The following is a 15,185-nucleotide window of genomic DNA, read 5'->3' as shown; positions in this document are numbered from 1 at the left end:
ATACCCCTGATCCGTGAACCATGTGGGGGTTAGGGGAGCGGACAGTCAGAAACCCGCATCTAACTTTTGACCCCCTCAAGACTTTACTACTTACTACATAAGCAAATGAGTGTGGGTGGCTTTGGTCCAGTAAAATGTTACTTACGACAGTAAGCATGGGGTGGATTCGGCCCATGTGCACTAATTGGGTGACCCCTCCTTGGTCTGTGGCTTAGAGGTACTGAAGTCTAGCATGCTTAGTTTTGTTTCCTTGACATCAGAATCCTCTCTCACAAGAAATTCATCCACCTGCTTGGCTGTCTGATCTCATGCCATCGTGCCTCTGCAGCTTGAAATTCAGAGGGGAGACAGTAGGAAGGAAAAGGCTCATCAGAGAGATGTAGGTGGAGAAAACGCCAGGACTTGCAATTCCCGTCTGTCTTCTGGGATATAGGGAGAGGGGTGTAAAAAGGTGAGCTGATTTGGTGCAACAGGGGACAAGATAGTGTCTTCATCCCACTTAATTCCTGAAGTTGAGATGAGGCAAGTCTGAGAGGAGATGCTCTTCAGACAACTGGAACTGTGGGGCTACTAGCATTCAGATGTTGACTCCTGCTGTGAATGAAGGGATCCAACTTCACAAAGTCCTGCAGCTCCAGAGCCCTGAGTACGAAGATGGGGGAGAAGAGAAGGCAGAAGCTGCAGAAGAGCAGTAGGGAACATGTGTGGGCAGGAAACTTCACACTGAGAAGGGGCCTCACCCTGTGGGGTGGGGCATGGGATAAGCACTTACTTTGCAATATTCATAAACTTTCAGTGGCTATTTCTAGCTAGTATAAGGTTAAACATATGTAAGAGCTTAGGCCTAATTTCCCCCCTTTGTTTTTCAAGACTTGATTTTGCAAATACTGACATACTGCTTGTTTCTCAGGGCTGTTTATATATTAAGCTTATTATTTGATTGAGTCAAGTAGAGATAGGACTGAGAATTCTACTTTTCCTGGGAATTCACTTGCAATGAAATTTTTAAGTTGCATAAGGTACATAATTCCCTGTCTGAATTATGAATCATCCTCAAGATAGTTGACAAGCTTAAAATGTTGTATTTTACCTTTTTTCTGGCAAAAGCACAGACATTGAATAGTCATTTTAACGTTTGTTTTAAAGGTGAAATCTTATCTCTTGGGTAAGATGTGCTTTGGGAAATGAACCCTCCGCTGGTAAACTACTTCTCAACGTGGTTTGTTTTTGCTTTCAGGACACACGATCTATCATGAGCCCATTTGGGTAGCGGGACATAATGTCAACACTCCATTGTTCTGTAAAGCTTTTCTCCCTCTTATCCTGAATCTGAACATAAATAAAAGGAGTAGAAAATAAAAATGTTTTTTAAACTACAGCTTTCGTTGCAAGAAATAGGCAACTTTTTCTGAGGTGATTTCATCAAACTTAAAACAATAACCTGTTCCCACCAACAGTTCTTAGGTATAAAATAATAACGTGGGAACAATGTTGTCTCTATTTCAGGTGCTCGGAGCTGGGAGCATTACAGAGACTTGGAACTTTAGACATTTAGCTTCTTACCTTGTGATGGAAAGTGTGTAAATTAAATGTCAGGAGGAAAGCAGACTGTGGAAACCTGACCCAGTTGGAGTCCCTCAGCCCCAGAGATGCAGGTCGGGAACCAGTGAGCACCGCAGATGGCCACCACCCTGCACCCAATTCCTCTGACGGGTGAGAAGCCAGCCTCCCAGTGTTTCCAAAGATGGATGTGAACTGTTCCTCTTTTACTAATAACTTTATTTAAATAAGACACAGGAATTTCTATACTGAAAAAATACAAAACAAAAGCCACACATTTCCTTGTGTAAAGCCATATTGATGGTAACTCCAATACTGTTCAGCGCAGTGGCTAGGATTAAACAGTACAACTATATACAAAATTTAAACAATTTCTGACAAATTTCTACAGCTGGATGTAGGATACATTTGAGCTCAACAACTTCCTGGAAATTTATATGGCAAAGCATAAGCTTTAACACATTTGGTTCAAAACGTTCATATAGGCTAAGAATAAATGTACAACACAATTAATATTCAGTTTATCATGAGAAAAATAAAAGCACATATCACTATAAATATCGTACATCAGATTTCATCACCAGGAAAGCATATTCAGTTCATCTTTTGGAAATTGATATTGATACTATTGCATCTTATTTGGACAAAAGCAGAGCATAAGATCAGCACGTGGGTAATGCTACACCAGGTATCAGAAGTTAATGGAGCTCATATTTATCTTACAGAACTAATAATTTTCTCCCTTTAACCATAATCTACAAAATATAGTATTTTCATCAAGGCCTGAGATTATTAGGGTTAAAGGTGTCTGCTTGCTGAAGAGATTGTTTAAAAAGGTTCCCCTGTGAAAATGGCAAAATGAGTCTTTTCCCATGACAGTCTCCTACAACGTAACACTGACTAATTTAAAGGAGCCAGAATGCGCCTTCAGTAGAGAATATTACTGCAAACTTTGGTGGAAAGAAGAAAATTGGAATCATGACAAAATAATACACAGAATACATACACACACAAACACATACACATAGATGCCATTTCTTTAAAAGAAAAATCAATGGTGTTGCTTTCATCTCTACCGTCTCTTCCTTCTCCAACCTCCTTAGAAAATAACAACCTGGGAATGACTGAAGGGAACTTCAACGTTCCAGTAGCTGTAGGCATCTTGTTCCCCTAACTCTTAAGAAAACCGTGCCCTATACTTAAGGTGCAGATGGAAACAACTCTATGTTTTATTAAACTGAAAGCAATGGAATGAAAATACAAAAACTTCCCTTTGCTTTTGGATCCTCTTTGTGTGACAGAAAACAATGTCTGAAAGTCGGGCTCCTCCCCTGAGCAGTCGGGAGCATCGGGGGCCCTGTTCACACTGCACTGAGAAGTCAACTCTGCAAGGTCAAGGCTATTTACTTGGGTTTTTGCATGACCAAAATCAACAGAACTATTCATGATACTACGGAGAGAGGCTTAAATGATACAGCGTCAAACTACTGCTTTTGTCAGTCACCAGCTCACCTCTAACTCCTGTGGCATTCATTCTGAGACCTACACATTCCCTCTCCATGAATGTCACTCATGCACCTGAACTGCTTGAGGAAGACAATAACCCCAAGCGTGTCCTTTTTAAACCTGTGGATTAAAGACTCTCCAGAAGGGAAACTAGGCATTAACATGCCTTAGATAAAACAGTAGCGTTTCATGACCTTGATGGCCAACATGAACAAACAAATCTCAACCACTCCCTGTGAAACTTCACTTGTTCTGAATTTAAACCTAGACATTCTTGCCTTTAAATTCCATCACACACAATGTGGAATGTTTGTGTACAGCCTGGTACTGGACACTTTATATGTGACACCGAACAGTCATACACTGAGCAACACCTGAACTTTAAAAAAAAAAAAAAAGCCACGTTTACACATGTTGAGACCATGAATGCAACAGCTGTTTTCCTGGTAACCACATGACAGGAGTGATGTCAGACACCCTGGGTGTGCTGGTCCTCATTTCCCCCAGGTCCAGGATGACCGTTCTCCTAGGGCTGAATGCAGTTCTTATTCTAAGGAAGTGGAATGTAATGAGGAAAGGGAAATGCGTAAAACAAGGAAAGGCAAAGAGTGATGTTCCCTCTTTAGCTTTTTAGCTGTGAAATAGTTAATATCCCAATATGATATACATTCCAAGTTACCTGAGTTTAGACTTCAACTGAAGTACCTGAAGCTAGGCCATAGGGTGGGCACTGTGCAACTGTTGTGGCCATTATTTTATTTTATTTTTTGCATTGTATGTATTACTGAAGTTAGAAACAAACACCTGGATCGATTGTAAACATAATCCTGAAGTACAGTATTTTCCATAGGACAAAACACAGCAAGACATTTTCTATTTAGACAGGCAACTTTTTGATATAGAGCTTATTTATACTGAAGAATTTGGAACAAAACACAGGACACAGTACTAATCTGTCAAACATACTATGAAATGCATAGTCTCCACTTAAAATGCTCAGTGACACACATTTTGCAAGCATTGCTGCTTTCCACAAAAACTGCTGAAGAGGAGTTCCATCCCTGCCAAGATCAGTGTTAAGAGATACTTTACGATGCTGCTAAGTAGCTTGTTGTCGGTGGTGGCATTCAGAAAGTTTGTCACTCCATGCAGGTAGACATCTGAGACCTGGTTCCTAATCCGTGGACGGTCCCGTAGGGCCAGCCCCCCGGCGGCATTAGATGACCACGTAGTTCTGCGCGGAGACGTGCTCCTCGCCCTGCAGGTCCTGCAGGAGCTGTGGGGGCTGCTGGGATGGCTGTGGGATGGAGGAGGCCTCCATGGAGCCCGCGCTGGTGTCATCGGAGAGCGACGTGAAGGAGACCCGGGAGGAGAGCTGCTCCACGGTCAGGGTGGCCAGGCCTGGGTTCTGGGCAGAGCTGGGAGAGTTCTTGAGCATCAGCTCAGAGGCGGGTAAGAGAGGGCCCAGGAGCTTTACAGGACAGAAAGCTGATCCCGTTGGGATGAAATTAACCTTGTTTTTGTCAGGACATGAAAAGAGAGGGGCTGAGAGAGGCTGACGAGACCTAAAACCATAAAACAAAATGAGGTTTACTTACAATCACGAAAAAGTTGAGCACTTTCTGAACTAATTGGAGTCTCTAAAACAGCTAAAATGTGAATGGCAGGGGATGAGTTAAGTGTACAGAGGGGTAAACATCTTCCATAGCAAAGTCAGCTGGCAGATCCTGATGTACACAGCACTGAAGTGGTATGTGGGCAGACAAATCTTCCCAGAGGGTCATTAGTTTGCTTTCAAGCATTTAGGGACGTGGAAACACCTCTCACATTACAGCTGAAGACCATGCTCAGTTGGAAGCTCTTTCTTTTAAGAGAAAGTCTACTGGGAGAGGATTACCCCACCGTTTCCTCCTTTTTCTGCATCTCTATACATACTTTCGACTAACACAGATCAGAAAAATAAAGTTTCAGTAGCTCCTCAAAGAGCCAGTCAGCCCAACAAAGCAGGGTCTGCAAGCCCTTCCTCTCCTCCCATGCCCAGAACCTAAGCCATCCTCCCCTACAGGCCGGGCTGTCCCTGCTACATGCAAGGGCACAGCGGCCTCCGCCGCACACCTGCACTGGGCACAGGGATGATTGTACTTTTTTGCCCAAGAGCCACACAGGTTGTTGGTTTTTTGTTTTAGCTATTCTGCCAAGTAGTTACAGTATGAACTTTTCCTTTAATTTCTAATGTGTACATATTGAAATTTCAGAAAGAAAAAATCTGTAAACAGAAAGTCTGGTGACTATACATGGTACATGTGCCCACAGGAAAGAAGACTGGCTTCCTCTGGCTGGTGGTCACTGCCATCAGATGCACCACGCATGGTGCTGACACTAACTCTGCTGCTCATCGTCTCTGTGTTAGCCGCCTACATCCCCACAGCCTCGGAAGGGAACATTCTGAACGACTGAACATCAAGCTTTTAGCTAGTAAGGATGAGTTCCCAAGTTTCTTTTGTATCAGCTTACATATTCCCAGCATACAGCCTCCGCTCCTCCTTTAATAAGCTCTCTTTTGCCTATTCGATTCTCCTTTCATAATTCTGAAACACATTATCAGCTGGATGGAGTAGTTGATTCATCTGTAATCAACTGGTCTCAGTAAAAAGCTTTACAGCTTTGCAGATCCCAGCTGATAGAAAAGACATTACTTACGCCATTTCCTCAAAGACCTTCACTCGCTCACATCCCTCGGGGGGCTCCCGTTTGAACATGTAGCTGTTGTTTGGTTTGGGAGATGAAGCATACTTGGGTAACGGTGAGCTACTCCCACTGTCTGTAAATTTAAAGCAGTTATATTAACTAGTGATTGAAAGCTCTTTTCAATTAAATTTGATTTCCAAACAAGCAGCCGTTTGCACACTTTATCCACTATGGCCCCTTTGCTTCTGCCACAGAGCTTCCTTTATGGCACAGCTATTTCTAACGTCCTTCTGTAGTACATTTCTTATACAGAGAAGCTTCAATGCAACAGTAATCTGCCACACCACGGAACATAAAAGGATGATATTTGGGTCTAGAAAACTGCATTCTGAATAAAGTAGAGCTGTAGTCCTGAAAACAAATGCATTATTATGTATTGCAAAATGTAAATGAATGGCATAATATGTGTAAGTCATACAGAAGAATTACAAGAGATCGTAATACAGGGTTCTCTATGTTTTCTAACTGTCCAACCAATGTAATTGGAAATTTTAGTATGTGGAATAATCTTCGCTAGCTCTTAGCAGAAACGTTACTTTTACTAAGCATCATGAGTAATATGTATGCAGGGAAAAACACAAGTTTGTAACACACTGTCTTTTCCCTTCAGCCCACCATGAAAAAGTAATTTGCTTAAGATTTTGCCTTGAAAATGCCTGTATAAAAGGACTTTCTTAGCACAATTTGTATTTTTGCTACTGGAAGCATGAGAAATCAAAAAATGTCTCTACCTAACATGTTTTCTTCATATTTTGACCAAAAAGAAAATGGTCTTATTCATGAAAAGCTGTAAAATCTATATGTAATTTCTTCCTTTCCTATCTGGCAAAGGATTTTGGAAATTCAAATCCACCAAAATGTGTCATTATCTCTGTGAGATGCCAAGCTGCAAAGTCAGTAACATGCTTGTATAAATACAATAGTCCCATTTAAACAAATTCTGACTTAATGCAAACCCAATCCCCCCTGCTAAAATACTAAGCACATGATCTAGTGAAATGTATTATTTTCATGCATACTCTGAAAGATGGCATTTGTACCATAATTACATTAGTCACAATTTTGATAAGTTGCTTTAGTTTAGGATACAGAACACAGTCTAATATTCAGAATCTGAGTAATAGGGATGTTTTATCATTATTAATGAAGTATAGTACATGCTTAGAAAGTAGACCCTTCAGGCACACTTATAGTGTATTTGGTGGGTGATTCAAAGAGCTTCTATGTTAGTCTTGGGAACAAAGATGTGTGCTTGCATTTGAATGTGGCTGTATCTCTGGCTGGGAAATCATTGCTTTGGAAAATAAGGCCACACTATTGGGAAACCTAGAGAAGCACATAGTTTCTCCATCACTACTGTTACGTGTGTCCCTACAGATTATGCGGAGTTTCTTGGAAATAATCAAGTCTTAGAATTAAGCTGGGTGTCTTCACATACCACACAGATTTGCGGATTGTCTTAGATCCAACACTTATACTATATTGCTTAAATAAATCTCCTGGTGGCGGGGGGGGGGAGGGGTATGGAAGATGCCAAGCATCATTAACCTGATTAGAGTCTTGAGTTTGCTGCTCTCTATTTGAGCTAGGCTAGACCAAAAAGACTGGTCCACAGTAAAAAATGGGTGAGAATGAGGCCAGTAATACCAAAAATATAGCTGGACGTTGCAGATAGAGCATGGGATGCCTCCATGCAGATAACTGTTGGTAATAACAGAGCCCTCCTGGTGTGCAGAAGTGGCCCAAGACCATGGGCCCCATGCCCTTAAAAGCCTTTCTGCCATCAGCAGGGGTGTGACCTTGTCAGTAGCAAGCAAGGATTCACCCTATTGTCATGTAAGAAAAATCATCTTGGCCACAGTTACAATCTGTGTTCTATTTCTTATTACATCACTAGGCCTACCTACAAGACTTCTCTCATACTTTATTGATGATTTCAAGGGACTTTCCCAGAACTGAAAGTTACATGTAAGTTGAATGATCTACAGAATTGATTATCTTCCTGTTAATTATCTATAATGAATTAAATGGTTTTTCTTCTTGAAACTTCTCTAATTTCCAATTTCTAAAAATTGCTACATGAAAATGGTACTATAACATCTTCAGGCAGAAAGCCACATGGAACTTAAGCATATCATTATAGTCCTAAAAGCCTGTTCCTTCTCTGATACTCACTGCCTTATCAGTGGTGGTAATCATTTTCCACAACTCCCAAGCTAGAGCTCTGCCTTTATCCTCCTCTCACACATCTAATGAGCCACCAAATGCTGCTGCTGCTGACCCTTCTTCCATGCCTTCTTCCAAGTCCCCTGCCCCTGCCATCCCTCCTCCACTTCTCCCTACACCTGTGGTTTCCCAACTAAGGTGCACAACACAACGTGCTGACAGGCAAGAAGAAAATATTAGAACATTTATATATTCACTTTCTATCTTTGAAAATATGAAAGGAAGTTTTGCCAGCACATATTTAGTTTGGGGAGTGGATTACACATAGATAATTTAGAAATATATGAATTTATATTATGGGCACAGATTAAAAATTGTTGAAAAGTGTGTGTAATAAATCAAGTTTGGAGACCACAGGACTAGGCTCCTACAACAGCATCTTGGCTAGTACTCCTGCTTCTCTCTCCAGTTCTATAATTCCACCCAAGTTATGATCTGAAAAGATAGAGCTAGTCATGTCCTTTAGCTTATAAAAGATCTTTGCTTGGCTCTTCATTTCTCTTCCCAAGGCATCCAAAGCCCTTTAAAAAGTAGCTGCTTCTCCACCTCTCCACGTGCACTGCTTTCTACCTACTCCCTACCATTCACCCCTGTGCTCCAGCCACGCAATTTCTTACTGTCCTCCACAACACACCAGCCCCTTTCATGCTGCATGCCTGTACTCCTCCTGCAAAGGCAGCAAGAAGTAGGGTCAAGTAGTAGATTTTTGTTGGCATCTGGACTGCATAGAAAGAACTTAAGTTACTTCATTTCTCTAAGCCTTAGACTCCCCATTCTTAATATAAAGACCGCATCCCTACTCATAGGATTATGGCAATATTACAGGAGATAACACAGGTAAACCACCTGAGCACATTTAATCATCTTAACAACGCTATGAGGCAGGACCATCATTATCCCTAATTTACAGGCGAGAAAACTGAGATACAGAGAGGTTGAGTAACTTGCCCAAGGACACACGGTTAGTAAGTGGCAGAGCAGGGATTCAACAGGGGAACCTGAGTCAGAGTTCATTACCGTTAGGCTCTCTGCCAAAGTTCTGATCTATCTCAATTCCACTGTCCTCATTAGAGACATGAGGTGACCAGAAGATCAAGGTCCACCCAAGTCTAGCATTCTGTTTCTAATTAAAAGCTTACAGCTCAGGTAACGGCTTTATTAGGTCTGCCTTCTGTTAGCCTCACAAAGAGATACAGTGGAAGGAACGGCCTCTGTGTGTTGATATTTATTCTGAGAGTAAAACAGAAGATAATGGGACAAAAATTCAACAGGTCCCCTTTTCCGCTAGCCTGGATGATACCCTATTTTCTCTCCAGTCAGGAACAGAGTTGAAGATGTGATGGGTTTTAGCAAAGGTACTTCCTTTTCCCTAATTTCAACAGGAAACAAAGCTTCATGTCTTCTTCCCCACCAAAGGCCTATCACTAGGTTCACATAATCTTAGTTTTTTTGTTTGTGGGGAGGTGGGGAGAGAGAGGATCACACTCTTCCTGAACATTCAAAAGCCAAACACATACAGTTTAACAACTTAACAAAAAAAGACACTAATAATTTCAACACAGCTATAAAAATATATCCTTAAAAATGGACATGCCACGAAGAAAGCTCTTAAAGGATTAATCAGAAAGTCTCCACTAAGCATCACTCTGCTAGACACTACTCCATTTGCTAAGGATAAAGCAACAAGCAAAATAAAGTTACCTGCTCCTGCTAGAGCTCCCATTCTGCTAAATGTGTAACAGGAGATTAGGTGAGAGATATATGCAGGCATGCTAAATTCTGGGTTGCTTCTATTATGGACTCTGGGTTGTAATTGCTAGAACTGAGCTATATATTTATTAGTTTTGAATTATGAATAGTAACTTATCCAGAGAACTAGCACAGCATCTGCCATTGCTACAAATTGTGAACATTTTCTGAAAGTAGGGAAAAAGGCATTTATTTACTGGATGTTCCTATAAGCTGTCAGAATAGGAATATACATAATTTTAGATGTTATCTTGAAAAATAGAAATAAGAAAGATGACGTCAGAGACATAATTCTAAAACAAATCAGTTTTTTAAAACAGCAGCTAATATTTATGACTTATTTAAATTAAATTTATTGGGTGACATTAATACATATTATTAAGTGTATAATTCTATAATACATTATCAGTACATTGCACTGTGTCTCACCCTCCAAAGTGTAGTCTCCTTCCGTCACCACTGATCCCCCTTTACCCTCTTCATCCCCCTCCACCTCTCTTCCGCCCTGGTAACCACAGTACTAATGCCGGTGTCTAAGAGTTTGTTTGCTTTGTTTGTTCTGTTACTTTAGAAGAGATCTGCTTTACCCTGTGAGATAACTCCTTTGTTGGAACTGAATCTCTACACTCCTTTTAATTTCACCACCAAGAGATTCTTCTAGGAGAATAAGCATCCTGGAACCATATGGGAAGAATCCTTTCATAGAGAAACCAATTCATGCTCAAAAGCAGTGATTGGCAAGATGTAGTGGCTAAAAGAAGTGTATCAACATATCTATTTTCACAACATAAACCACAGAAAGTGCTCCAAAAATCTTGGCTGATTAGGCTGTCTGGAAGATAGAGGGTTAAAGTATGGTAAGGGTAAAGGTCAAAAAAGATTAAGAAATAGAGTCCTAGAGATCAATCAAATAGAGTTAAAATGTACGTAGAAAGGAATTAGAAGATATTAAAAATTCAAAGTTTGCCTAGGGTCAAACCCAAGACCCCGAAAAGACAAGAGAATACTTTTTTTTCTCTCTCCTGTGAATAAGGGCTGCTCAGTTCTAACACCCAGAAAGTTTAACAATATTAATATTTATGAGTCAAATCACAGTATGAGTTAAATAGGCTTTTATGTATTGGTCTTAGGAAACTCCATCCACATAACATATGTTGTTCCTGCGGGAAAATATAGTTTATGTTCCAAATAACCAATTTATGGGCTCTTGGAATACAGCTCTCCATAGCTGGATTGAGTAGAACTTTTGAGTCGACTTAGATTACAATAATCAATGTTTCCACTATATCTTGCAAAACTGCAGAATGTTATAACAACTGCTTATGTGAATTGTGCCAAAGACCAACTATAAGTGGCAGACTGAAGTCTAGATTTTGTGGCTTGCCCAGCACCGGTTTGGCTACCATCAAGGAACACTGACAGAGCTGCTAAGGGAACTAATATTTTTACGCTGTCATCCATATTATATAAATGACTATTCTCCTCCCTTGCATTTGGGGCATGATAATGTGGAAGAATTTAGCAGACTCTCAGGATATATTCTGAGGCTGTCAAGATGAGAGCTCTTATTCTGGATCCCTGATTTCTACACACACACACACACACACACACACACACACACACAAGCCAAAACATGAAAGCAGTCTCTCCAGGCTGGACCTTTCTCCATAGTCAGAGTGTTTCTGTCCTGGTGCTACAACTGCAATAGCCCAAGAAAAAACCAGCAGGCTAACCAACTAATACTACTTTAGAGGCCTCAGATTACACAGAACTCATGGAGAAGAGATGCTAGACAGAGGCAGAAGTGTTGAATAGAGGAGTACTGGAAGAAGCACCAGCTCACCTCTCATTAGAACGCATATTCCAGTGGTGTCCCTCCCCTCCTGTGAACGCTACCAGGGCCCCAGGATGTCTGAACTGGCTAGTCTACCACAGAACTGATCAACATGGGGGTATTCCAAATCAATCCTAGTTGACTACAACATTATAGAATCAATTCTGTTTTCATAGTTAATGATATAAACCTGTTAGAAACCTATTAAATTTCACTTTTTTCTTTACTGGAAATATACGGAAACAAAAGAGCAATTTTTTTTATTGCAAAAAATGCCAAGTATAAGATAAAATAAGTACCTTTAAAAAAATCCCCAGAATTTAGACTGTACATAGAGATCTGACCCCAACCCCCCCAATAAGGTATCATTTTGATTCATTCACACCAGATGTTTGTTGTTGTATTGGCTGTTGTCATTTTTTTAATTTGACAATCTAAGGGAAAAGAGGTCAGTGTCCCTGACTAAATGTTTTAAAAATTCTTGTAGCAAACTGGTTGAAAATTGCTGTTGTAGAGAAAAAGTTTGCACTGGGGAGATAATAATAATGATTATTATTTTTATAGCAGTAGCTACCATTTATGGAATCCTTGAGAATTAATGCAAGTTTTATGCCCCAAGCTTTAAGGACTCAAATCCATTCCTGTGTGTCAAAGCACTCTGGTGTTAAGAGTGCTCCCTGCAGAAGACCTTGCAGTGCAGGAAAGTGGCATGAGTATACCTTCTCATAAGAACACAGATTGTAAGTCTTCAGGAAAAAAAGGCATTAAAGAACATATATGGTTTTAAACTTCAAATCGAACTGCAGAGCCCTAGATTTATCTGTCTCATGGCATATAGACACTTATAGAGTCCTGAAGGCAGCCTCACAACCAGTGAACCAAGATGGAACTCATCTGTCATCTTGTTAAAATATGTCCTTTGTGGGTCAGCGTCTCTTAGTTACCCCGAGTATTAAACTTAAAAAGAAGAAAACAAAACTCAAAAATTAATTGTCTAGTCATACTGTCACTATTATGTTTACTTTTCATTTTAAACCAACTATAAGTCCTAATAAGCAGCACAAGTGGTCAATCTGAAACATACTTATCTTTTCTATGGGTGTAACAAAGAATATGGGCTTTGGCATCAATCAGACAGACCTGTTTTGCCATTTAGCACCTTATGTAGCTTAAAACAAGTTTAAAGTTATTTCACACTTCCATTTACCTTCCAAACAAATGCTCCTACTAGAAGCAAAGTGTTTTCTTGATTGTTCTACTGAAAATGCTACAAGGGAGTGATTAAAGACATTTGCTCTGGTAGGATGCCTCAGTGAGATGACAGTTTCCTGGCCTAACATCCTACCAAGTGAAGACTTCCCACTTGAAGCAAAGATGCCTTAGGTGCTATCCTGATAAATACAACCTTAATGGGGTAAGGGAGCTCCTAAGGCTTTCGGAAAGGAGAGAACCGCTGAGATCTACCCACGGAAATAAGAGCAGAGGACAAAGTCCAAAGTAGGTTCCATTTAAATCTCAGCCGACAGTCAGGCATAATGATGAATGAAAGAAGCCAGACACAAATGCCATTTCACTTCTAGGAAATACAGTAACACAGACAAACTCGATTATGGTGATGAAAGTCAGAATGGTGGTGACTTCCAGGTAGAGGGGAAGGATACCGCAGGAAGGGGGCTGAGAGGCTCCGGGTGCTAAACATTCTAAATCTTGATCTGCATCCACTTACAAAAATTCATTGCACTGAGCACTTAAGATCTGGACACTTTACATGCAAAAATACCTCAAAATGAGACCAATTAAACTATTAAAGGGAGGTGGGGGGGCGGGGGTCAAGTCAGGACAAGGACCATAAAAATCCTCTAAGACACTCTAAACTTTAATTTTTCTATGTTTTTTAATTTTTATTGCTTAGGACCTATTTTTCTACGGTGAGAAACAATGAATGTGTTTAAAATAATTTCAGTGTTTCTTTGAAAGTAGCTAGGAAGGTGGAAGCTGGGCAGTCTTTGTTGCCTTCTGCATCTAGGTCTGAGAGGGCCAGAAACTGAAACAAGAGACTGAGCACAAGAACATGGGAAATGGTTTGGGCCTAACAAGCAACAAAAAAAAATCCCAAAAGCTCTGCGCTCTTATTAGTGCTATCAATAATTCATGTATACAACAAAATATAATCCCTGATGTCCTGTAGATAACGTATTAAACTTTATCTACTTGGTTAAAAAATATACTCATTCTTCCAACAGTATTTTTAGAAATTATTTCTTCCCAAAGCAATCTGATTATGCAGTCTAACTAGAGGCACAAGAAATAAAGACTCTACCATAACCATCATTAACTCTGGGCAATACCAAAGAAAAACCTGTGTCATCTGACATGAAGCTGTACACAGTCCATTTTACAGCTTTCAGTGGCTCTCAGAATCATGTGCTGTGCTTCTCTGACACATTTATGGAAGATGTTTGTAAGAGTCACAAAGAAGGGACTATGTAAAACCAATGAACAAACAACCTTAGATTAATCAATCCTTTACAAGCCCACCACTCAACAAAAGAAAAAAAATGATGCAATGGTCTAAGGCAAAGAAAGTGTGAGCAAGGCCCTGTAACAAACCCTCCACTGAGGTGGGTGGGGTCATTCTTACCTTTATCACGATCGTAGAGTAAATCTTCTGTTGAGCAAGGGCTACCGTCCTGGGATTCTGGGGGACAGAAGGGGGAGACACAGGGCGAGTGGCTGCTGCAGCTGCTGCTGCGCTCCTGGACAGAGGGGGTCTGAGTGTCGATGCTGCGTGTGCTGCTGCTCCGGTAGTGAGCAGGGAGCGGAGCTCTTCGGCCATCTGGAATATCCAAAGGCTGCAGGAGGAATAACCATTACACATGTGAATGACAGTGCATACTCTCGCTTCACACAGAAAACACATGGTGTTTCCTCTGATGTCATATTCCACTATCAGCATCAGTGATTCTTATGAGAATAAAGGCACCAATCTTGTGTCTTAAATTCTGCATGTTACCTTTATTGAACAAAAAATTTCTTTCATATCCCAAAGTTTTTAGGGTTCAAAGTACTATGGGTAAATTGTCTTTAAAATGATGCAGCACTCTATATGTATTGTAGGTCAGCATTTCCACAATATCCCCCAAGGATAGAGACTTCTTTTAACACTGAATCCCAAATGGCAAGTACAGTGGGGCCTTGACTTACGAGTGTCGCGACTAATGAGTTTTTACTGGGTCTGGCACACAGTGGACATTCAGTAAATTTATACTGAATGAATTCATTGAACTGCTCAAGAAATCACTTTTACTTGCCAATAAGAACTAAAGTCTAATATTCACAAGCATACATTTTTCTGTTTGTTCTTTCTTATTTTAATTTTGAAGGCCAGGAACAAACAATGTTTTCTATTTCCTTTGCAAATTACTCAAATTTTCTAATAATGAATGTGAGATATTTCCAAATAATACTCTAATAAGGGCCTTTTATTTAGAAAATAAAGAATTTTACAAAGAACTTTTACAATTCAATATTTGAAAAATAACCTAATTTTAGAATGGGAATA

At 40.3% G+C, this 15,185-nt stretch overlaps 1 protein-coding gene across 1 annotated transcript in view; it reads right to left on the bottom strand.

The window, feature by feature from the left end:
* Positions 1-1,758: 1,758 nt before the first annotated feature.
* Positions 1,759-15,185, bottom strand: part of GLCCI1 (glucocorticoid induced 1) — a 65,764-nt gene continuing 52,337 nt past the window's right edge. Inside the window, exons 7-9 of the mRNA XM_015558261.1 lie at positions 14,265-14,392; positions 5,767-5,887; positions 1,759-4,631 (exon numbers count right to left, since the gene is read on the bottom strand). Of these exons, the coding sequence (XP_015413747.1) occupies positions 4,283-4,631; positions 5,767-5,887; positions 14,265-14,392 (598 nt within the window). The 3' untranslated portion in view covers positions 1,759-4,282. The remainder of the gene's footprint in view (positions 4,632-5,766; positions 5,888-14,264; positions 14,393-15,185) is intronic.

This window comes from Myotis davidii, unplaced genomic scaffold, assembly GCF_000327345.1.
Source record: "Myotis davidii unplaced genomic scaffold, ASM32734v1 scaffold187, whole genome shotgun sequence".
Lineage (NCBI taxonomy): Eukaryota > Metazoa > Chordata > Mammalia > Chiroptera > Vespertilionidae > Myotis > Myotis davidii.
Note: the sequence above shows the minus strand (reverse complement) of the source record. Positions and strands in the feature narration are given on the sequence as shown.